The 23,424-nt window shown below is 40.4% G+C and overlaps 1 protein-coding gene across 2 annotated transcripts in view; it reads left to right on the top strand.

The window, feature by feature from the left end:
* The window catches only part of pdgfd (platelet derived growth factor d), a 64,981-nt gene extending 46,316 nt beyond the window's left edge, over window positions 1–18,665 (top strand). For both annotated transcript variants that reach the window (XM_042334564.1, XM_007904430.2), the window contains exons 4-7: window positions 2,962–3,021; window positions 3,454–3,655; window positions 7,720–7,934; window positions 16,433–18,665. In XM_042334564.1, coding sequence (XP_042190498.1) covers window positions 2,962–3,021; window positions 3,454–3,655; window positions 7,720–7,934; window positions 16,433–16,573 — 618 coding nt within the window. In that variant the 3' untranslated portion in view covers window positions 16,574–18,665. The remainder of the gene's footprint in view (window positions 1–2,961; window positions 3,022–3,453; window positions 3,656–7,719; window positions 7,935–16,432) is intronic.
* The last annotated feature ends 4,759 nt before the right edge of the window (window positions 18,666–23,424 follow it).

The following is a 23,424-nucleotide window of genomic DNA, read 5'->3' as shown; positions in this document are numbered from 1 at the left end:
TGATTTTGGTGCAGTGTGCTAAAGACACTGACATGCTTGATTAGCTTTCCTATTTGTGAAAGAACCTAAACCACTCTGCTCCCATCCTCTGGAAGTGAATCCCAGAATTTGTCTCCTCTGAGCTTCTCCCCACTTATAAAACCTGTGGAGTCCTGTAGCTCAGTGGTTAGAGCTCTGGCCTTGCAAGCGAGAGACCTGGGTTTGATTCCGAGCAGGGTGAAATCTTGGACAAGTTTCCTTACTCCACACGCCTGATAATAATCCCTCAAGAGAAAAAAAAAATAATAAATTGGTCACTTCAATCCACAGCTGTTTGTGGACACTGTTGTGCGCAATTGGCTGCCGCGTTTTGCCCACAAATATACAGTCAATTCACTTTACAGTATATTCTGTGAAGCGCTTTGAGATGTCTAGAAGACGTGCATTTGCTTTATCAAATGCAAGGATTATTGTTATTATTATTTTTATTTAAGACTTTTCTTTTTGATTGCGCTCTTTCGTCACCTTTCCCGCACTCCTTCTTTAGCTCTCCCCACACCTAGCTCGGGCGCTTAGTTGACTATGTGAAACGCTTTGAGACATCCTCCTAATGTGAAAGACACATTAATTTATTTATTTATTAATGTAAAATTGTTGATGTCCTAATTTACAATTAGAGGAAATACAATCAGAAGGTTAGAAGAAGTGCGCAATATTTTCTTCCAATTCTATCTTCTGATTATTTGATTATTTCTAATAAGATTCCCTAAATAAGAATTCTCATCGACCTGCAGAAATTCCACTTTTGGGATGGTGGTTCTGTTGCCTGGTTACTGGAAGAAGTCGTCATTTCAGTGTTTTGGATTCTTTGTTAAAGAAATATGTTAAGAAATGCAACAGCAGCCATTTGCATTTACATAGCAGCGTTCATGTAAAAGAATGTCTCAACAACAACAACAAGATTTCATTTATAGAGCGCCTGTCACATTGGGAGGACGTCCCGAGCAGCTGGACAGTTGGGTCGGGACCTGAGCAGGGGGGAAACGGTCAGGGTGAGGGGAGGGAAGGGAGGGAGCGAGGAGGGGGTAGAGAGTCGAGAGGGGAGCTGAAGGCACGGTCAAAGAGAAAGGTCTTGAGACCGGCCTTGAAGGAGGAAAGGGAAGAAGCAAGGCGAAGGCACTGGGGGATAGAGTTCCAGAGCCTAGGGGCTGAGAGGCTGAAGGCCCGGCCACCGTTGGGAGGGCGATTGGGGCGGGGGATGTGGAGCAGACCGGAGCCAGAGGAATGGAGGGTATGGGCAGGTAAGTAGGGGGATCGTAGGTCGGAGAGGTAGGAGGGAGCAAGGCCGTGAATGGCCTTGTAGGTGAGGATGAGAATCTTGAACTCAAGCGCTTGACAAATGCGGTGGACACCAAGCAAGGTAATAAGAGATCTGAAGATGTTGACCAAGGAACAAAGCGTTTTTTCAATTCCGTTGCCCTGCCCTATTCCAATACTCCTTCAAGCTTCTAACTTTCAAACACCTGCCGACTTCCTTCTTGAAACCCACAATGGACTCTGGCTCTACCACCTTACTTGGCCACATCCAACAATTCTCTTTGTGAAAAAAATCCCTCATACTTTTGTACATGTCTATCAAGTTCCCTCTCAACCTTCTCTGTTCCAATGAAAACAGACCCAGTTTCTTCAATCTCTCCATATAACTAGTACCGACTAGTTGGCATAATCTATTTATGTAATTTACATAGATTGTACAGGAAACAGGCCATTCGACACAATTTCCAATTTCCTATAAAGGAATCCTATTAGAATTCAGTGAATACTACAACCCGTTTTCTCCATTTCTCCCCATTTGGTCCTCCATCTGTCGTCAAAGCATCTCTACCCAAGTGGGGAGGTGAAGAAGTTCAAGTCCCAGGCTCTCATGTTGCTACTCTTAAACCAACCACTAGGTGGTGGACAAGAGCAATCTGTGCTCTCCCTCCCTATGGGGAGGTGCTGGTCTTTGCTTGGCATTTCCCCACAATGCCACAACTCAGAAGACAATCCACCCTAGGGATCATTAAAGGCACAAATCCATTTACTGTAGTTCCTTGTGACTTAACCTGCACTGGCAATATTGGTGCCATTTCTTGGCACGTTTATTGGCATGTTCTGAGACCACAAAACATGAGACTACACAAGACGAAATATGGCAACATGTTAGTGTAAACCAGTTTAGAAAACAGAAAGCAGGAAATGCATGGATATTAAGGGGTGAATTTGGTGTGAATTGTACCAGCCAAACCATGTTGTACCCTTTTCATATGTATAATAAATACTTTTACTCTTGAAGCTTCTGAAAAGTGAACATCCAATTCAATGCTGCATGAATACGTGTGTCAGTTTAACAGCAGCTAAATATTATCTATGGAGATGACACTATGCTTTTTATGAGTCTCAATTACAGACACAAACAGTGATATGCATACACATACACACACAGCCAGGCAGTGATATCAAAGCACTCAGTCTTTTCAAGCAGCACAAATAAAAAAAAGGCACCAAAGTGTTCACTATTGAACATTCTAGATCACTAATGTGGGGAGTTTTGACACGGTGTATATATTGAGCCCGTCGGCAAAAGGAGAAAATTAAGTGTCAGCCAGAAAATTGAATCAATCATGTTTTATTAAACGTTTCAAAATGCAGCAAGGAAAGATATCCTTTCTTTGCAATTTGATCTCATTCCAGGTTTGAGTAATATACAATTTCCCTTTGTGCAGCAGAAAGTCACAACGGCTCAAAACCACTGCAACACAAATCACTGCATTCGAGACATTATATCAAAAGACAAACTCAGCACTTGTGCCAACTGTTAGCCTCTCTCATTAGGAAGATGACATTCAATACATTTGGTAGCACATGGAAACTGGAAAGATTTATAAGACAAAAAACGATTTGTGGTTAATAATATGGACATCTACTTCATTTCTGTTTCAGGACGATTTACAGCCCCTACCCTCAGAATCAAATTGGGAAGCTGTCCCAAGTTCAGTGTCGGTGAGTAATTTATAACCCTCATCTCTGGAGGGATGTAATAAGATTAATACTGCAGAAAAACAAACATTTCTTAAAAACCTACCATCGCAGTTAATTCTGCTGCATTGACAATAGGCAACAATCAAAGCATGTGGATTAATTCAATTTATTTGATTCATGCTTTATTTGAGTCAAAACATATTTTTGGGAAAATTGATATTGCAGAAGGTTTAGATCCTGGGTCCTGGTCCAGCCCAGATGCATGGAATTGTTATCTCCTCTGGTAATATCATCTGATTTGCGATATTCCCCAGCAAATTGAGAGGTGTCTATGGTAGGTAGTGTGTGGTGTATAAAGTCGCATGTTTGATGGGCCAAATGGTGTCTTCTTGCTCCAAAAATTTTATGATAGTGCAATAGTTTGATATGTTTTGGTTTTGCCATTCTGCACAGGGGGCATTCTGGCATTCATCAGCAGTCACTGCTTCACCCCAGACTGCAGACACTTTAGATGAGGCTATCGCTGGATTCAATACAATCGAGGAACTCTTGAAGCATTTAGATCCAGAGACTTGGGAAGATGACCTGAATAGTCTCTTTCAAGACACATCCCAGTTTCGGGGGAGAACATTTCATCATGAACGTAGGACCAAAGGTGGGAAGCTAGTCAATTGTACTATATTAGTTGACACAGTTCCTGAGGTGCCTTCAGTGGCTAAACAGATAAATGTACTGCATATTGTAATAATAATAATAATCCTTGCATTTGATATAGCGCTTTCCACGTCTTCTGGATGTCTCAAAGTGCTTCACACAATAGGCTGTAAAGTGAATTAACTGTATATTTGTGGATGAAATGTGGCAGCCAATTGTGCACAGCACAATTGTGGCCTGTGCTGATTTAGCTACACTTTGCAGAGTGGGATGCTATAATATGCATATTTAAGCGAGAGAAAACATCAAAGGTTTGTGCTGCTGGCTGTGTCTAATAACCTTTAGTGGAAAATGTGCATGTAGGGATATTGGGTGTGAACAGGATTGGGTTTGGTTTGACATTCCCATTATTGAATCACCTGTCAACACTTACTATCTGAATTCATGCCAGAAGAGTAGTAAGTTGGGTGAGGTACCATAGGTTTGTTCTGCTTCTATGGATGAAAAACAGTTTAGACACTTAGTGTAATTCTTTGGAATATTCTGCATCTTTTTATCAATTCCAATCAGAATTCAGACAAGGTTAGGGTTCTATATTTAGCTCTGCTCCAGTAAATTGCAGCAAAATTGAAAGACTTGTTATCTATTTATATTTCATGCTTTGCCCTTTAAGGTGGCTATGTATAAATATAAAGTCTATTGAGTTAATCCTGTTCTGCTCTCCTTGTGCTTTATTTAATTTATCTCTTTACCTTTCGAGGTACAAACGGGTCAATTAGACCTCGTTCATTATATCTCCATTATATTCATTTCCAAAGAGAATTCAATGTTTTAGTCTCACTGAAAAAAGCAATGCTGGGGTAGCTTATCAGGGGGATGGTGGGAACCATTCCTCCTTGAAGCAGGCAGATAAACACCAAATGCTGTTCAGAAGAGGAAGTGGCTCAATTTAGCAAAATGCTGTTTGCTGTTTGAGGAAGGTGACTGTGATACAGAGAGAAGAGATATGTAGTAATAATAATAATCTTTGTATTTGATATAGTGCCTTATCACGTCTTCAAGACGTCTCAAAGCGCTTCACAGAATATACTGTAAAGTGAATTGACTGTATATTTTATCGTGAAATACAGCACCAAATTGCGTACAGCAGTGTCCCACAAACAGTCGTGGATTGAGTGACCAAATAATTATAATTAAAAAAAANTTGGGGAGGGTTTATTAACCCTGGAAAGCGATCTGCTTTTTTAAAAAAAATTAAAGTTTAGCATTGGCATCGGAGTAAAATAGAGACCCGCCTGAAAATGCTGAGAAAGACCGGAAATACAACAATGTGTTTAGAATATTAATTCATAAGACTTTTGTTTTAAGTTGTATTGTTTAGTATAAAGTAGGAATTGCATTCATCAGTCTGCTAAAACTAACTCCACGTGCGGGATGGGGAAAAGAAAATTAAGTTGCAGATTTTAGATAAAACCACCAATTGCTAAAATGAGCCAAGTTCTTAATCCTGACAGATTACCAGGGACTGCAGTGATGTTTCGAAATATAATTCCAGCCTTCAACTTTCACCAGAAAAATAAATCAATTTGAAGTTCAGAAATCGTATTGCAATTGCCTTTCTTGGTGAAAGATATTTAAGTCTTTACATTAATATTATTAATATTTAAGTCAGTGGGTTGAGTTCAGGGTTTTCTGTTCCAATTTTATTATCTATTCTCACGTTCATATTATATTAAAAGAATTTATTTGAAACAACAACAACAAAATTACATTTATAGAGCACCTTTCACGTTGGGAGGACGTCCCAAAGTGCTGAAACAGCAACAGCTTGTACTTGCAGTATTTCTTTTTTCACTAGCCAGATACGAGAGAACTTGCTAATGAAGGAATTGGCCTTGAGCCATTTCTTCTCTTTTAACAGCTCATCCAGTTGCTTTTTGAAAATTAGAAAAAAAATCTTGTTGTGTAGCAAATGTTAATCGGTTTATATAACTATTGTAATGTAGTACTCAGTCTAATGGCTAATCGACTCACTTTAAACCTTTGGTCCCGATACCAGTGTCAATTCACTGAGCCACCCTGCGTGTGCCTTGCGTACAAACAAAGGAAAGAAGTATGAAGAACAATGACAAATTACATTCAGATAACAGCTTTCACATCAGGGGGATGTTTCAAAGCATTTAATACAGCTGACTGTCAGCCTAAGGAGCTCATTAAAAAATCCCTTTTGAACTTAAAAATGTTGGGGTCGTTTCATGATATCACTGGCTGCGTTTGTGATCTATTGCAAGTTATAAGGCCCCCGAGTAACCCTGGCAACTAGCATATTAGTGTCATTGGCTGACAGCTACTCTTGACACTAAGCTTACAATGAAAGAGTCATGTCCTACTTTTTGCAAATTTTTCTTAATCTTTTTTCAAGTTTGGATTCCTTGCGGCAGAAATTGAATTGATTTATTGAGGTTGCAGTACATGATATGATTACAAATAATATATATGAATAATATATATGCATACATGTGAAAAGGTTGAATAGAGTATTGGGGATAAGGGATTAGAACATTGGGCTTTTCAGCTAGGTTTAATAATAATAATAATAATAATAATAATAATAATCCTTGCATTTGATATAGCGCTTTTCACGTCGGGAGGACGTCCCAAAGCGCTTCACAGAACACTGTAAAGTGAATTGACTGTACATTTGTGGGCGAACGCGGCAGCCAATTGCGCACAGCAATGTCCCACAAACAGTCGTAGATTGAAAATGACCAATTTGTTATTGGTTTTGGAGGGATTATTATTAGGCGTGTGGAGTAAGGAAACTTGCCCAAGGTTTCGCTCTGCCTGGAATTGAACTCAGGTCTCTCGCTTGCAAAGCGAGTGCTCTAACCACTGAGCTACAGGACTCCACAAGTTTAAGTGACTACCAGAAAAGAGAGTTTTTTACCATTGGCTGCTTAACAACGGTTTTAAGGAGCAAGTTTTACCTGTGTTTCTGCTGCATCTATGCACCCATTTTATAGCACTCCGTTACCCTGAAGTTGTTCTCCCCAGCTGTGGGAGCATTTCCCCTGCTTGAAGTTCTCACAGATGCTGAAACATATGTGACCTGAGTGTATTAACTGGGAGCAATTTGGTATTTTAGTGCTATATTTGGGACAGTGCCTTAAGCCACTTAGTCTTCCCCTTTGGATTGTATGTTGTGGAACAGTTGCTGAAGCACCTTCACACCAAAAGGAAAACAGTCTCCCCTCCTGTTATCTTTTACAGGTTTATTTTAATTTTTAATTTTATATTGTGTTGTACTTGGACCCTTGCCCTCATTCACATATTGACATGATTTTGTATGTGACAGTGTAGCCTGACTGGTTAATTATACTTTTACAAAAAAACAATTTGTGTGCTTACAATAACATTTTGCTCAAAGTCCTTCAGGAATTCTATCATCCTATCATCCTGTCATACTGTCATGGGTTCCCTAATGGGTCATTATTAACATTTATGCTTTCTTTCTTCAAAAAGCCACAATCATACCCAGTTGTCAATGCCAAATGGCCTTTGCATTTCTACAAACTGTAATAACACAGGAAGGAGCCATCCTTTATTGTTTTGATAGTTCAGCGTGCTGTGAAGTGAGGGTGGCACTTACACCAATGGAGCAGAAATTTACGGCAAAAGCTTTAATAAACTCTGGTTAAGTGGCCTCCAGCAAAAGCCATGTCTAATCAGCCTGTGCAAATGTTCTCTAATCTGCTGTTTTCATCTTCATGTATTTATAATGTGATTGTATCAATATTCCTGTACATGGCATTAGTGAGAACCATAGTTGAAGAAGAGGAGTTAATGAGATACAAAGTATCTGGGTTGTCTAGATTGTAAGTGGCAGGTAAGGAATTTCACAGTCTTGATGGGCCTGGGAAAGAATCAGTCAGAGTAGGAAACAGTAAATGATTTTTCATTCCAGTCCAGTGAAGATACGGAGAGTGTTTTCCAAGTCCAATTTCAGAATAAATGGCATTTATCCCAGAACAGGAATTAATTTCTCTTTTCATATTTTTTATACAGCTGACTTGAACAGAATGAACGATGATGTCAAGCGCTACAGCTGCACCCCTCGAAACTACTCAGTTAATCTTCGAGAAGAGCTGAAGCAGACGAACGCTGTCTTCTTCCCTCGGTGCCTTCTGGTTCAGCGCTGCGGGGGCAACTGTGCCTGTGGCACCGAGCATTGGCGGTCCTGCACCTGTATGCCGGCCAAAACGGTTATGAAATATCATGAGGTATTCATAAATCAATGCTAACTCATCCTTGATTCAGAATGCAATATATAACTTGGTGTTCATTTCAGAGAACATGACTGTTCAGGGATGTATGTGACTCTGCATTGGTTTGGGAACAGCACCAATAATAATAAATAATAATAATAATCCTTGCATTTGATATAACGCCTTATCGTGTATTCGAGACGTCTCAAAGCGCTTCATAGAATAGACTATAAAGTGAATTGACTGTATATTTTGTGGACGAAACGTGGCAGCCAATTGCGCACAGCAGTGTCCCACAAACAGTTGTGGATTGAAGGGACCAATTTATTATTATTATTTTTTTGAAGGAATTATTACCCCTGGAAAAGCGATCCGCCAATCAACTAACAACTGGGTATTTACTTATTGCTAGGTAAACAGAGACGTGTGGAGTAAGGAAACTTGCCCAACATTTCGCCCTGAATCTATTTGTAATGTCAGTCCTACACAGTGAAGGGTAATATCCAGTCATTTACCTTATTACTGTAATTCTCTGATAACTGGGTTCATTGCCTATAGCCACAGCTGACTAGCTGTCACTTCCTGCGCACACCAGGAGAAACTTTCTTCTCTTTCTTACATAGTGCCATGAGGTCTTTAATGTTCATCTGAGCAGGCAGATGGTACCTGGGCTAACCTTTCATCTAAAGGTCCGCACTTCCAACAATGCAGTGCACTTGAGTGTCAGTGCAGACTGTGACCTCTGAAAGTTCTGATCTGAGGCTTGAACCCACAATCTTTTGTCTCAGAGGTGAAAGTGTTACCTATCGAGCCAGGCTGACATCTCACACCATTTTTAATGCTAACATCCCTGTGGCTGGGTTCTTCTTCCACATCACAGGCTTTGCTTAAATTCAGAATAAAGGCACTGTAACTCTCATCGATAGCCACAATGCCACAGGCAAAAGATAAATACAGGAGTCCTGTAGCTCAGTGGTTAGAGCACTCTCTTTGCAAGTGAGAGACCTGAGTTCAATTCCAGGCAGAGGGCGAAACCTTGGGCAAGTTTCCTTACTCCACACGCCTAATAATAATCCCTCCAAAACCAAAACCAATAATAAAATGAGTCATTTTCAATCTATGACTGTTTGTGGGACATTGCTGTGCGCAATTGGCTGCCGCGTTCGCCCACAAATATACAGTCAATTCACTTTACAGTGTGTTCTGTGAAGCGCTTTGGGACGTCCTTCCAACGTGAAAAGCGCTATATCAAATGCAAGGATTATTATTATTATTATTATTAAATGTATGACCTGACTTGACAGATGTCAGCATTGAGAACATTGCATATCTAGGTAATTTATTCTCAGTACTTAAGGAACCTCTACATTTAAACTAGAAGTTAGACACTATAATTCCAAGAATGTGATCATTTTGGTGATTAATACAATTTCAGAATAACTCCTATTAACTTTAAAGTTATCGAAAACAGAATCCTTGGCCACAATCTATCGTGTAATGTAGTACTTCAAAAAGGTCATTGGGCTAATCTACTTCAGCTAGTCACAGGCAGAACCACCAAAGGAAGCTGGAAGATAAGGAAGAAGCTTCATTGCTTGCTGGATGACAGTGTAGCATTCAGATAGCATTCGGGACAGAGATAATGCAATTCTGCAGAAATAAATGTGTTTGTGGGGTGGGGGTAGGGCGGGGGAGGAGGAGGACATGTTTTAAAACAGACTTTTGGTGTACTTATAGTCTTAGAAATTTGTTGCACAATTGATTTAAAACCATGTTCTCTGGTCCAAAATGATAAAAATAATAGACACCCTTTGTGGTGTGCAGAGTATACCTTCTTCCTGTCCCCACTTGGAATATGTATCAGTATTGTCTCTCATTCCTGCACTTTAATGTGCTACAAATTTCACTTTGCAGTATATTCTGTGAAGTGCTTTGAGACATCTTGAAGATGTGATAAGGCACTATATCAAATGCAAGGATTATTATTATTATAAATGGAGTTGACATCACTGTCTTGTCTATATGAATAAAGAAGCCCAAATGTATCATTTCGATAAGCAACGACACAAAGCTTTGTTGGAGTTTAGACAAAAGTTCGTTGGAGTTTAGACCTTAAAAATGCTGTGATGGGGAGATGGTAAGGTAGGTATTTTGGAAAGATGAGATCCGGGTCTCCTTCATCCAAACCAATCTTGTGATCTTGTGAATGACTTTCCCAGAGTGGGCAGGCCTGCTCCATCAGTACTTCATTACATGCAGGAAGACAAAATACTGGCCAATGTGGGGGTAGTCCAAATGATCACTAACTTCTGTGTCATCAGGTCATCACCTATGTTACTCCATGCATATTGGACATGCACAACATATTCTAACAAACAACTTGGTGGAAGTCGAACGATAGTTCACTAATACCTGGCATCCTTCACTAATATGTAGAATCCTATAGCTCAGTGGTTAGAACACTCGCCTTGCAAGCGAGAGACTTGGGTTCAATTCCTGGCAGTGCAAAATGTTGGGCACGTTTCTTTACTCCACACGTTTCTTACATAGGTGATGACCTGATGACACAGAAGTTAGTGATCATTTGGACTACCCCCACATTGGCCAGTATTTTGTCTTCCTGCATGTAATGAAGTACTGATGGAGCAGGCCTGCCCACTCTGGGAAAGTCATTCACAAGATCACAAGATTGGTTTGGATGAAGGAGACCCGGATCTCATCTTTCCAAAATACCTACCTTACCATCTCCCCATCACAGCATTTTTAAGGTCTAAACTCCAACGACCTTTTGTCTAAACTCCAACAAAGCTTTGTGTCGTTGCTTATCAAAATGATACATTTGGGCTTCTTTATTCATATAGACAAGACAGTGATGTCAACTCCATTTATAATAATAATAAGTAGGAAACCGATTGTTAGTCAATTGGCGGATCACTTTTCTGGGGATAATAATTCCTTCAAAAAATAAAAAAATTGGTCACCAATCCACGACTGTTTGTGGGACACTGCTTTGCGCAATTGGCTGTCATGTTTCGCCCACAAAATATACGGTAAATATAGGATATTCTGTGAATCGTCTTGAGATGCCTCGAAAACATGATAAGGTGCTATATCAAATGCAAGGATTGTCATTATTATTATCCTGGGGAGTTGTTGGTCTCATGTTAACAGTCAACAGATATAGGGTCCCTCAACCTCACTCCACAGGTCCAGCAAAGCTCAGGGTATGGAGTCAGCACAGGAGTAGCAATATATCCATATTCAGCCAAATGATTCCAATCATGTTGAAGAAAACAATTTGGGTTAATACATCCACAACCATTCCTAACACATATATGAACCAAAGATAAGTAGGTGCTGTTCCTACCATTATGTGGTGAAACTGTTGTCAGGTTGCAGATTTCAGATGGGAATCTGGGAATGTTCATGCTGTAGGAGAGAAGGCTCAGGGGATCTTCAGTGAGATCCTAAAGAGTATAAAACTCTAATGACAAGATCCCAAGATTGGTTCAGGTGAAGAAGGCTTTCAGTTTATCAGAACATCTATCTGAGCATCCCCCATTACAGTATCAAACAATTTTTAAAAAAAAACAAGAGGCTTATTGTCTGATAAATGACTCTTCTTTTCCCTCTAACAAGTAACTTTTCTTTCTCTTGTATTATCATATTTCTTGTCCCTGATTTTATTTCATAAGTTCCACTTTGGGCATTGCTCCTCTGAGTTCCTACCGTGTTTCTTTCAAGCTTCAAACATGCCATTCCACATGCTCCTCCTTCTCACACCATCCTCGATATGCAGCAATGAACAATTTACCCTGAAAGTGCTGAATATATGGAACAGACAATCTGGGAGGTGGTGGAAGCAGATTGAATTCTGCAAATTCAAAAGGGAATTTAGTGAAGAATTTGCGAGCAACCCTCAGCTGTGGAATTTACTACCTCTGTCAGTCTTTCCCTTTTCCTATTATCCTCAGCCTTGTAAAACACATGCTAGCTGTCACGTAACCCACTACGTATTATCCTGCAATATAGGCCTTGGCTCTTTCTTTAAGTCTTTTATTTTTAAAAATCCATGGCATGTCTTGAAATGTCACTGAATCCTAACTGTTGATTGATCCTGAAAGTCAACTCCTCTCATACAGATAAATCGAGATGGATTGTGAAGCTGCATCACATTGCCGGACCTTGCAGGCACCACGAGACACAAATCATGTGACACTGCATTGCAGCATTTAATTATGTTTGTCTTCACTGCACGTTTCCACCTCAAAATCCTGGTTCTTAAGTACATCTTTCCAACCCATTAACTGTTCAAATCCTTGATAAAGCTGTCCTGAACCTGGAAACATTGCTCATAATAGTACTTTCAAATTTATATCATAGCAGGTCTAAAGTAAATCTTTGCACTTATTTATATTCATGAAGTACCGTGAAGTCAAAGAGCAACAATTTACACCATAGTCTGCTTTTTGTACTTCACTTGATAAGGAAGCCAACCATACTTTCTTAAACCTGACTTTTAACATCTGATGGAATAAGTCACTTGGAAGGTCAATTATTCTTGAGCTGTGAAACAGAATAGAAATCGAGCTTTAATTTGTAGTCACACTGCATTCAGTGACTCATCTACAGTGTGTATCAATCAGAACTCCTTTAGCCCTGTTAAACTCAGAGCTTTTTCGCCAGAGTGAATTTGGAAGGGATTCAGCTGAAAGCTGCCTTTGATTTCCTTGTCAGTGTGGAAGTGATTTTGTTCCCTGGAAATACTAGACATCCTCTTTAACCAGATTCAAGATCTCTAATACACTGAGCTTCACATGTGTCACATCAAACTAAGCCATCGTTCTTGATAATAGCTGAGGTATGACACAAGGATTCATAGCTAAGCCAAGCTTTTCTGCATAATGATTGATGAGATGATACTTCACTTGCTGCTTGGGGCTGTCTTGGATGATCAAAGGTGAACCTGGGTGTAGCTGATAATACATTGCTCATTGATTTGCTTTCTTCATTCATTGTATGGAAGAACGGGCACTTTTTGCATTAGCCATTATATGGGTCAAAACTAGAGTACAATTACTTTCTAACTTTGTAGTCAATTCTGAACCTATTACAGGTAATAGATGTATTCAGTGACTCCGTGGCTTTGGAACCTCCTTGTGCTGATGTTGGTCTTGATGCCTTAATGTCTCATTCCCACTGTCAGTAATGTGATTCTCCTGCTTTATGGCAGTGAATTATCGACTCTGAAGGAAGATGAAATTAAACCTTTTATTTGACAATTAGGACCTTGTGTCAGATTCCTAGTAGTTGAAGTAATAAAGTTGGCACACCGAGAAATAGTACATTCCACATCTTCCCTACTCTTTGTGTGAAAACATACTTCCTGACCTCAGTTCTAGTTGTCTTAGTCCTGATTTTAAAACAATGCCTCCTTGTAATGGATCCCTCAAAGGAAGAGTTTTCCACTATCTAATCTATTAATTCCTTTCTTTTTACATGTTCAGATGGACATGACAAATTCCATGACACTTATTTGAAAAGTCAAGGGAATGCCTCCTGACGTCCTGGTCAACAATCTTCCAGAATAATTGGTCGTTTGTGGGACCTTGTTGGAAAAAATGGCTCTTGCAGAAAATAGTCACTACACATCACAGTAATTACTTGTAATGTGCTAGGAAGTGTTTCAATCTAATGCTATACTATCAAACTGCAAGGTCTTTCTTCTGTGCTCTTTTTTTCCAAGTTAAAAAGAATTACACCCCATTGGGTTTCTGAATAACATTCACAGCCACAATATTATGTGGTTGTAAATGTTATGATGAACCTTTATAAAACACTGGTTAGGCCTCAGCTAGAGTATTGTGTCCACTTCTGGGCCCCACACTTTAGGAAGGATATCAAGACATTAGAGAGGGTGCAAAGGAGATTCACCAGGAAGGTACCAGGAATGAGTCCTGGAGTCCTGTAGCTCAGTGGTTAGAGCACTCGCTTTGCAAGTGAGAGACCTGAGTTCAATTCCAGGCATGGCAAAACCTTGGGCAAGTTTCCTTACTCCACACGCCTAATAATAATCCCTCCAAAAAAACAAAAACAATAATTAAATTGGTCATTTTCAATCTACGACTGTTTGTGGGACATTGCTGTGCGCAATTGGCTGCCGCGTTCGCCCACAAATATACAGTCAATTCACTTTACAGTGTGTTCTGTGAAGCGCTTTGGGACGTCCTCCTGACGTGAAAAGCGCTATATCAAATGCAAGGATTATTATTATTATTATAATGAGGGACTTCAGTTATCGGGAGAGGTTAGAGAAGCTAGGATTATTCTCCTTGGAGCAGAGAAGGTTAAGAGGAAACTTAATAGAAGTTTTCAAAATTATGAGGGGATTTAATAGGGTGAAGAATGAGAAACTATTTCCAGTGGCGGGTGGGTCGGTAACCCGAGGACAACCATTTAAATTGGTTGTCAAAAGAAACAGAGGGGAGGTGAGGAGAATTTTTTTCACATAGCGAGTTGTTCGGATCTGGAATGCATTGCTTGAAAGGGTGGTGGAAGCCGATTCGATAACAATATTTAAGAGAGAAGTAGATAATTACTTGGGGAGGACAAGTTTGCAGGTCTATGGGGAGAGAGTGGGCGAGTGGGATTGATTTGGGCAGCTCTTTTCAAAGAGCCGGCACAGACATGATGAGTCAAATGGCCTCCTTCTGTGCTGTATAATTCTATGGTTCTTTGATTCTCTTCCCAAAATACCGCCACTAACTGTACAAGCCAATTATGAAAAAGATTTTACAACACCATTCAAAAGAGACATTTATTCTAGCAATATGTTGTTTTGTGTGGGAATGTGTTTGCCAATGCCTGTCATTGTGGTTATCAGCAATTGGTATATTCTAGTCGTGCATCCAACCAATAAAACTTTGAGGAAAATACAAAGTTGTTCAGATGGGTCGGTTTAATTGATTGTCCAAAGTAATACTATCAAAATCCACTTGAGTGTCCAGTAGTCCTGTGAGAATTGTAGTTTGACCAATTATTAAAAACAATAAATAAGGAAGAGGTCTGATCACTATGACTTCACTATGATTAGTCACTATCACTAGTGACCATTTCACGATGTTGAAGCTGTAATAGTCATTAACACTCCTATTTAAACCTGTATCCAATATCTAACGTCAGAGGAAAGACATTTTGGAGGTAATATAGCAGCGGCAGAACTGAAAGATTTGATAAGAAAGCAAATACGTAAACCCCAGCAAAGCATATTGAATTCCAGAAAAAAAAGCTCTGCAAAAGCTACAAAGTTTCTGATCAAGATTTATTTGCAGTAAATATTTGTGTGCTTCATCTGGGAGCCAACATATTCATGTTGGTTTCAGTTATCCCATCTGCCACCTGTGCATTAGTGATTCATGAAAGCCAGTGGTTTTCAGTGTTTACCAATTTATGTTGCCATTCACTCCCTCCTGGCAGTGCCAAAACACAAGCAGTAGCTTGAGAATGTCCCAAAAGGATACAAGAGTCACAGTGCACATGGTCTGAAAATAATAGTAATAATCCTTGCATTTGATACAGCACCTTATCCACATCTTCAAGAAACTCAAAGTGCTTCACAGAATATACGGTAAAGTGTAGTGACTGTATATTTTGTGGGCAGAACGCTACAGCGCATCGCAATGTCCCACAAACAGTCGTGGATTGGCTGACAAAATTGTTATTATTATTTATTTATTTTTCGGAGGGATTATTATCCCCAGAAAAGCAATCCGCCAATTGTCTAACACCCAGGATTCTACTTACTCCTAGTTAAACAGAGGCGTGTGGAGTAAGGAAACTTGCTCAATATTTCGCCCTGCCGGGAATTGAATCCAGGTCCTCTCACTTGCGAGGCGAGTGCTCTAAACACTAAACTACAGGACGCCACTTAAGTTAATTTACTAACATCTTCCAGTTCCTTATGAACCACTAATGCGGTTGCACACATGCTTTCAGACAAAAAACTCCTCTATAATATTTTTTTCATCACATGCTGCATTCTTCACTCTCCCTCTCCAGTTTAACGGACCCATTGTATCATGTATCATGAATGGATTGTATAAATCTGAAATTCAGATACTTGATGCGATGAAAACACTCTATGTCCTAGGTCCAACCAACCTTCCCGCTCCCTCTGTTCAGCGGGCTCCAGTCTGCTCCATGTCTACCGCCCGACCCGCCCTACCATCGGTGGCCGGGCTTTCACCCTCTCTGCACCCACACTTTGGAACTCCATCCCACAGTCCCTTTGCCTCGCTTCCTCCCTCTTGCCTCCTTCAAAGCCAGTCTCAAGCCCTTCTCTTCGATCGTGCCTTTGATTGCCTTCCCTCCCCCCTACACCACCCCTCCCCCATGCTCGGGCCCCAACACCTGACTGTTCAGCGCTTTGGGACGTCCTCCCAACGTGAAAGGCGCTCTATAAATGTAATTTTGTTGTTGTTGCTGTTGTAAAGAAACTCTTGGTTTTATTTCAGGTGCTGAGATTTGTACCTGAACCAGGACAACCAGGGCAGCAACGTAGGAGGAACAAAAAAAAGAACATTAACATGGTGGACATCCAGTTGGCACATCATGAACGGTGTGACTGTATCTGCAGTTCCAGACCACCCCGATAAAGGAAGAAATGGAGCCTTTAAGGACCTTAAGATTTCTTAGCGGGACTGTGTCTGAGTACAGATGGTTGCTCTCAATGGAGCTAATATTTCCTAGAATTACAAAAAGCAAAGAATAACTGCTATGCTTGAACATAGTCTCCTTAAGTAGCATTGTGCCAGCCAAAATTCCATAGTATCACCTTGCTTATTGTAGACAGACCATTATAAGACTCAATTTGTAATGATGCAGCCAGCTTTGATGCAGGATAATCTTTTGCCTTTTTTCTAACGTTCAGAATATCATCTCAACCAGTTTGATGAGTTTGAGTCTCTTAATTTGTGTCAGTTTTAAGGGCGGCACAAATGTTTAAAGAGAAATTACTGAAGGATTGGAGAAGGGCATCAAAAAATGTAAAACAAAATACTCTTATTGCTGCAATCTGTTGATTTTTTTTTCTTTTGGAAGCTAAAACCTAACAAGATCACCATAAAAATTGCACAATTTACCAATGTTTTATTCCCCCCACCCCAAAATAAAATGGGAAGCGAGGCGTTTTAATCAAGCCACGGGGGTTAGAGAAGCAAATGTCCCCAATGTGACTCATTAATAGACATTTAGAGTGGCTAACAGAGAATCCTGCTGAGGATCAGAAGTCCATCATGGCCAACTCACCTCATCCCAACTCCAAGCACCGGTGCATTGGCCTGTGACGTACTGCTAGTTACTGAACAGATTCCATATCACTGACTCTGAGGAACTATTAGTGAATTGCATTAGGAACCAATGCTTGTTTTTCCCCTTCTCCCCCTCACCCCACCACCCCCACCCCCATATGTGTTTCTCAGGCAATGCTTTGTTTATGATTGGATTTCTGACGTCCAGTTTTATCCCCTGAAATGTAAATGATATTTAAATGCTTCTCTTTTTCTTCACTGCACGTCTGTTGAAAGGTATTGCGAGTTTCTGAATATTGTTTGTCCAAGAAACAAACTCTTTGGGTTTCTGTTGTTATCACATTATGCTTTTTCATTAAGTTTAATTTTATTGTGAATCCTTTTATGAATTGGGCTAACATTTTCTGTCCTCATTAACAAAGTTGTTCAGTATGATTATATCCATACACGGTTGCTTTTAAATTTTAATCTGAATACTAAAGTCCGTCACCTTACAGGTGGCACATACGCACAGAATTTCTGGTAAAGAACTATTGAGTTATTTCTTGCTCACAACTTGCCGTTGTCAGTATCGATCGCACCTTTGACTCACTGTGCTCTCTGGAGAATAATAGAAGCAAAGCTAAGTAGTAAATGATAATATATTGCAGTATCCTTGGTGAAGTATCCTTTGGAATAGCATATTTTAAAATCCTAGAGGATTCTAATAGGATTTTGGAATACATCCTATAGAATAAATCCTATTGAATTTTTACTGAATCTTTTAGGATCTCATATGCAGCAATTTCATAATCTTTTAGGATTAGTGGTTAAGGATTTTAGCTGAAATTTAAATTATGTAAATATAAACCAGTTGTCCGAGGGCATGGATTTTACGAGGAGAGACTTGTAAGGTACACCCACACCTTACAGGAGTGCTGTCAGCTTCTGAAAGCTACTGGGGGGGGCATTTAATTTAAAGCTATCTGTGTCTTATAAATTAATTAAGTAACATTCATTATCCCAAAAGCACTTTTAACCATTTCAGTTTCTTCAATTTCCTCCATCATGTTATTTTCAGGTAATAAAATAAGTAATAATCAAAAGGTGATTTTTTTAGGAAAATGTTAAGAATAATTTCAGTTTCTTACATGTAGCATAGTAAAATGCTGTGCTGTACTATCAGTTCACTTTCAGTAATACCGGGGCTAATTGCCCTTTGAACAACTCCACAGGGATACTGTGTTTTTGTTCTTGTGCAGTAAGCAAAGAATTTCCTAAAGTGCAATTCTTGTATTTTAACAGCAGCGTATTTCTAAAACAAATATATGGCTCAAAATGGCTTTTTTTGTGTATGTATTATATGCTTCCTATTTTGATGGAATGTAAAGATTGCTTCAGAAAGGGATTTGTAGAGGATTATTTTTTGTTATAAAATAAACTAAAATTGTCAACTTCATTCACTTCGTTATTTTCTATCCCATTCACAAAATACCCATGTTTAAAGGACACAATATTGAAAGCCAAGTACGGCCAAATAAAACTTTTAGATTTGACATGGGCCTTTGGAGTGTTTTTGCCTTCGAACAGGTTGCTCCTTCCTCTTCGTTCCGCCCAACGTGAAAGGTGCTCTATAAATGCAATTTGTTGTTGTTCATTCAAGTGCCAATGAGGACTGTCAAGTGCCTTGGGACGTCCTCTCTACATGAAAAACACTGTATAAATGTAAACTTCTTGTTGTTACTTTGTATTTGAGACTCAGAGGGTGACTTGGTAAAAGGGAGTTTCTCCCAGTGTCCTGGCCAACGATTCCCCAAATAAAAGCAGTCATTCGCTTCACCATTGTTTGTGGGTCATTGTTGTGTGCGAATAGGCTGCCATTTTAGCCTACAAAAATATGTAGTTACTACATTCTAGTAAATCCTAGGTATTCCTTTGAGGTCTTTCAACAACATGAAACCTTAGCAATATGAAATGCAAGGATGTTATTGTTATAATGGGCCAAAGAGCCTTCTTTATTCAAACAATCTTATGATTTAATTGCATGTCTTGTTTGCCTGCAAATTGTGCAGTCTGCTGTGAAATTCAATACCAAATTTGCTTAAAATAATCAACATCTTAAAGTCTGGTGAAGGCAATTTTGTGGCTGAAGTTTTGCTCTCTGACCTCTTGAGAGACTAATAAGTTTTTCTTCTTAGCCACAATGGACATTAAAGATCCCTGCCACTATTTGGAAGAGTGTATCATGGTTTCCTGGCCATCAGTCCTCAAAAAAAAATGGTTATTCACTTAATGTCTGTTCGTGGTGCTTTTAGCCGACTTTCCCCTTCTCCCGTGCATGCAAGAATTATTATTTTTATTAATAATAAATGCCCCAAAGACATTAAAATACAGGCCACAATTGCAAAACTGGAAGTCACTGTTAGCGTAGTGACATCCTGTTTCTGAATGTTAATAATAATAATAATAATAATCCTTGCAGTTGATACAGCGCTTTTCATGTCTTCGAGATGTCTCAAAGCGTTTCACAGAATATACTGTAAAGTGGATTGACTGTATATTTGTGGGCGAAACACGGCAGCCAATTGCGCACAGCAGTGTCCCACAAACAGTCGAGGATTGAAGTGACCAATTATTGTTTTTTTTCTTGAGGAATTATTATCAGGCGTGTGGAGTAAGGAAACTTGCCCAAGGTTTCGCCCTGCCGGGAATCGAACCCAGGTCTCTTGCTTGTGAGGCGAGTGCTCTAATCACTGAGCTACAGGACTCCACGATTTGCATTTCAACCGCAATGTTACACATTGTTCATCAAGAGTTGGAGGCTCAGGTATCTTTGACATATTGTGCCACTCACTGAGGGACCGCAGCTTGTTTTCCGTCCTCACAGCGGAGTTCCTGACTTTGGATTTGCTGAATGAAGGGAGAGCACATCAGAGGCGAGGTCACTCCAGGCTACAGAGGTTTCAAGACAGATCACCTGCTCAGACCATCAGTCAGGGAATAGTGTCAATCTAGAGAGGAGGTCAACAAACCCCAAACTACACGAGATTAGAAGGCATATTTTGCCCTCAAAGCAGTGGAATAGATTGAACAAAAGCAGTTAATACAGTGTTGATTAACTAATTCAAAAAGGTCTGGGTAAATATCTGTTTAGGAATGATAGAAAGGCATTAAAGATAGGTGCAGCTATCAACCAAAGCTGATCAAACAGGATTAGCAGCACAGTATTTCCTGAGCTGCTGGAACTCTGCAGATTTTAAATCAAAGAAGAGAACAGGTCAAATATATGCTTGATCTAAAATTAGATCTATTCTGCAAGCTTTACTCAAGTGAGATTTATGAAAACTTTCTCAGCTTGCCTTTAAATAATAATAATCCTTACATTTGGTATAGCGCCTTTCACATCAGGAGGACATCCCAAAGTGCTTCACAGGATACGCTGTAAAGCACAGTGACTATGTTTTGTGGGGATACAGCAATGTCCCACCAACAGCCATGATATGAATGACCAATTTTATTTGAGCAATTGTTGGGCCAGGATACAGGGAGGAACTCCCTTGTCTTTTCGAACAGTGCCATGCGATCTTTGATATCCACCTGAACAGGTAAACGGGCCTCGTCTAAGTAGTTGCTTTACAGCTGAGGTATCGGAGTTCTATTTTACAACTTTATGAATCTTCTTTTTAGTTAAATATATACATAATGAGTAGCTATGTCACCATAAATGTATGATGTTACAAGCCAATCTTTCATATTGAAAGCATAATTTACATACAAATTAGCCCTTAGAGGCAACGAACGACATTGGTTCCTTTTTTGTCCTTTTTTGCAAAGATTATTCCTATATGTGTAACCAATTATAGGGTCCTCTGCTTTATTTAAAGCTACCTTTTCTACCTCTAACACAATTCTATTGCTCATCATCTGCGCTAAGCTGTTTTACTAGCTTCAATACATTTCACATGACCAGAAGACAAACTCATGCTCTGTTTAGGGCATCCTGGGTACTGTGTACAGTTCTGGTCACTGTGATATAAAGGGGCTGTCCGGGCACAAAAGGCAGTGCTGAGGAGAGAAATTAGGCTGAATTCCATGTTAGAGGGACCAGCTATGAGGAACAATTACACAATCTTTGACTCTACAAATTTGAATTTTGATAGGCATCTCACAGAGGAATTTTGCAGGTACATAACAACAACAACAAAATGACATTTGTATTGTGCCTTTCACATCAGGAGGATGTTCCAAGGTGCTGGACAGACAGAGTTACGGACCCGAGCTGAGGGTCGGGTATAGGGGAGGGGAAGGGCAGGGGGTGAAGCAGGGAGATCGAAAGCACGGTCGGAGAGGAGGGTCTTGAGATGGGTCTTGAAGGTGACGAGGGAGGGGGCGAGGCAGAGGGACTGCGGGATGGAGTTCCAGAGGGTGGGTGTAGAGTGATGGAAGGCCCGCCTGCCAATAATGGGGCAAGCAAGGCAGGGACGTGAGGCAGGCCAAACCCCGCTGAGCGGAGTGAGCGGACAGGTGGTAGGGGGGTTAGGAGGTCGGAGAGGTAGGGGGAGCAAGACCGTGGAGGACTTTGAAGGTGAGGACCAGGATCTTGAATTGTATCCTCTGTGTGATGGGAAGCCAGTGGAGTTGGGTAAGGATGGGGGTGATAGGATCGCGGGAGAGAACACGGGCTGCAGAGTTCTGGATGATCTGTAGCCTGTGGAGGGAGGAGTTGGGGAGGCCGACAAGCAGTGAGTTTGCATAGTCGAGCCTCGATGTAATGCAAACGTGTATGAGTGTTTCGGTGGCTTGATGTGTGAGACATGTCGGAGCTGGGCGACGTTACGGAGGTGGGGGAAGGCAGAGCAGGTCATGGTACAGTTGTGGGGTAGAAAGGATAGTTGAGGGTCAAACAAGACCCCAAGGTTCTGGACTGGCCTAGCAAGGTGGAGTGTGCAACCATGGATGGTGATGCTGTCAGCGCCTGAGGTGAGGAGGTGCTGACAGCATCACCATCCATTGTGATCCGTTCAACTGAAGAAAGTTAGCTCTCATCCAGGACTTGATGTCTGGCAAACATTCTGTCAGGACAGCAGTGGAGTCAAGGGTGGAGGCAGAGAGATAGAGTTGGGTGTCATCCGCATACATGTGGAAGTTGACCCCATGTCTGTGGTTGATGTCACCAAGAGGGAGCATATAGATATTGAAGAGGAGGGGACCAAGGACAGAGCCCTGAGGAACATGGTGTAAGAGGTACGATCTGAACCAATCAAGGACAGCCTTGATAAGATACTGAATGAGGTTTAGAAGGTAAACACAGAACAATGGTTGCAGATATAATTTTAAAAATCCTTGCATTTGATGTAGTACCTTTCACATCAGGAGGATATCTCAAAGCGTTTCACAGGCTATGCTATGGGTGAATGAGTCAAACAATTTGTATATAACGTTGACCCATAGAAAGCCAGGGAGTGAATGTCCAATTTTATTTGGGGCATTGTTGGCAAGGACACCGGGAGAAATTCCCTTCCCTTTTCAAATAATGCTGTGCGATCTGAGGCGCTACCCTGATAAGGGGTACTATATAAACGCAAGTTGTTGTTGATCTTTAACGTCCACCAGAATAGGAAGACAGGGCCTTGGTTTCATGTCTCATGCAAATGACAGCTCCCCCAACACTGAACTAGAAGGTCAGCCAAGAATATATGAGTTTGAAATCCTGATGTGGGACCCCAACCTTCTGACTCAGAGCCTTGCGTGCTACCCACTGAGCCAGGCTAACACCTACTTTAAGGCAGTAGGACAAAAGGGCACTTTTGGGACAGACACAAAGCACTATTTTGTTTATACAGTGGGTCATCAACAGGTTATACTGGTTACCAGGAAATATAGTGAGGCTAAGACACTGGATTTATTTAATTAACAGCTTGATGCTTGTAATGATAACATGGTGGAATTGGAAGGATGAGATCAAATAGGCTGAAGATCTTCTCGTGTGACTTTTATTTCTGGCTATTAACTTCCCAGCCAGGCTTTACTGAATTCTAAGGCTTGACTCCCATCCAGCATTGAGACGTCACCGAGAATTAACATCACTGGTACATGAATTCCTATGAATTTCATAGGAATTTATGACAAAGAATGTGAGCAATATTTCCACAGAAGTTCTGTATCATTATACAACCATGTAACAGAAGGGAGCAAGTCAGCATGCACAACAAAAGACC

Source organism: Callorhinchus milii, unplaced genomic scaffold (assembly GCF_018977255.1).
Source record: "Callorhinchus milii isolate IMCB2004 unplaced genomic scaffold, IMCB_Cmil_1.0 Scaffold4, whole genome shotgun sequence".
Classification (NCBI taxonomy): Eukaryota; Metazoa; Chordata; class Chondrichthyes; order Chimaeriformes; family Callorhinchidae; genus Callorhinchus; species Callorhinchus milii.
The sequence above is the reverse complement of the archived record's forward strand: the minus strand, read 5'-3'. Positions and strand labels throughout refer to the sequence as shown.